General features: G+C 73.6%; 1 protein-coding gene across 1 annotated transcript; it reads right to left on the reverse strand.

Moving 5' to 3' along the window:
- Positions 1-433: 433 nt before the first annotated feature.
- NEUROG3 (neurogenin 3) lies at positions 434-988 on the reverse strand. Its single transcript, XM_074924428.1, has one exon. It carries the CDS (start codon positions 986-988, stop codon positions 434-436), a length of 555 nt encoding a protein of 184 aa, XP_074780529.1.
- Between the last annotated feature and the right edge of the window lie 740 nt (positions 989-1,728).

Here is a 1,728-nt window from a genome sequence, read left to right on the forward strand (position 1 = left end):
TGAAAGCCCCAGAGAGCCCTCGGTGGGAAAAAACACGGCGTTGTACAGGTCTGACCGCGACACACTTTATTCTCCTTCTTCTTCAAAAAAAAAAACCAAAACACAGCCCGCGGTCCCCTCCCCGATGCAAACAGCCAGACCACCGCTGCCAAAAATACTCTTATATACAAAATATATATTTGTTACGAAATATAATCAATAAATACCGATAGCGACAAATTAATATAATTTACCGTTTCCGAGTACAAAACCGTGATTTGTTTTTGTCCACCCGCTCCCTCTGCGCTTCAGCCAAGCGGGACGGGGCGGGGGGAGGTGGGGGGTGCAGCGGGACGCCCGCCACCCCCCCTGCGCGCAGCGCGGGGACCCCCCCTCCGCCCCGGCGGTTATCTGAAGGCCAAAAGCGGGTGGAAGGCAAAGCCGGGCGGCGGGCTCAGAGGAAGGCGGGGAAGACGGCGGGGCCGCGGCGCAGGGCGGCGGGCGGCGGGGCGGCGGGGCAGGGCGAGTCCCAGGGCCCGGGGGAGGCGGCGGCGGCGGCGGCAGCGGGGGTGGGCGGCGGCGGGGGGGGCTCGGGCAGGCCCTGCTCGGCCAGGCGGAGGCTCTGGGTGAGCGCCCAGATGTAGTTGTGGGCGAAGCGGAGCGTCTCGATCTTGGTGAGCTTGGCGTCGTCGGGGAAGGTGGGCAGGACGCTGCGGAGCGCGTCCAGGGCGGAGTTGAGGTGGTGCATGCGGTTCCTCTCCCGGTCGTTGGCCTTCATCCGCCGGCTCCTCTTCTGCTTGCTGAGCAGCCCCTCGCTGCGCGCCTTGCCGCGGCCCCGCCGCGCCTTCCCCTTCCTGCGGGCCGCCGCCTCCCGCGGGGCCAGGGCGGTGCGGGCCGGCGAGGGGCCCCGGCTGCCCGCGGAGCCGCCACCGGCCGCGGAGGGGGCGGCCTCGGCGCCGCCGAAATAGGGCTGCCCGTCGGCCGGCGAGCGGTCGCTCTGCGGGGCCATCCTGCCGAGCCGAGCCCGCGGTGGCCGGCGGCGAACGGCGGCGCCGCTGCCGGCCCGGGGGAAGCCCGGGGCAAGCCCGGGGGAAGCCCTCTCCCCGCGGCGGGACCTGTTGAGCCCCGGCGAGGCTGCGGGGCGGGAGAGCGGCTCTCGCTCCTCGCCCCCCGCCGCTTTCCCTCGAGTGCGGGCAGGAAGGGTTGCGCGGCCGGCACACGACTGCCGTTAAGCCCCTATATATATAGGGCCGGCAGACAATGGGGATTTCCCGGCCTGGCGGCGTGTGCGCCCCCCCGCCCGCACCCACCCCTTGGCACGCTTTTATCTTATCAGCCCGGCGGGAGCGTGCCGGGCCCGGCACCGCCCGCTGCCCCGGCCCCGCCACGAGAGACCCCGCCGGCTCCCACGCCGCGCCGCCCCGGGACCCCCCGCCCGCCCCCTCTCCCCCCGGCCCAGCCCGGCCCAGCCCGGCCCCCGCCCCCCGGGACGGGACCCCCGTGCCGAGCCGCCGATCCCGAGCAGGGGCGGAGGGGGGGTGGGAGTGGGGGCTGCACCTCGGCCGGGCCGGCCGCGCACGCCGGGGCTCCGCGGGGGGGGCTGCGGCGGGGGTCGGGGCGGGCGGCCCCGCCGGTGACAGGGGGCTCCGAGGACCCGGCTGCGCAACGCGGGGCAGCGCCGGGCCCCGGAGTGCTCGGGGACGCACCGCCGGGCCAGGCGGGGTGTTTCCCCCCCTTCCCGGTGCCAGT

This window comes from Athene noctua, chromosome 21, assembly GCF_965140245.1.
Source record: "Athene noctua chromosome 21, bAthNoc1.hap1.1, whole genome shotgun sequence".
Taxonomy (NCBI): domain Eukaryota; kingdom Metazoa; phylum Chordata; class Aves; order Strigiformes; family Strigidae; genus Athene; species Athene noctua.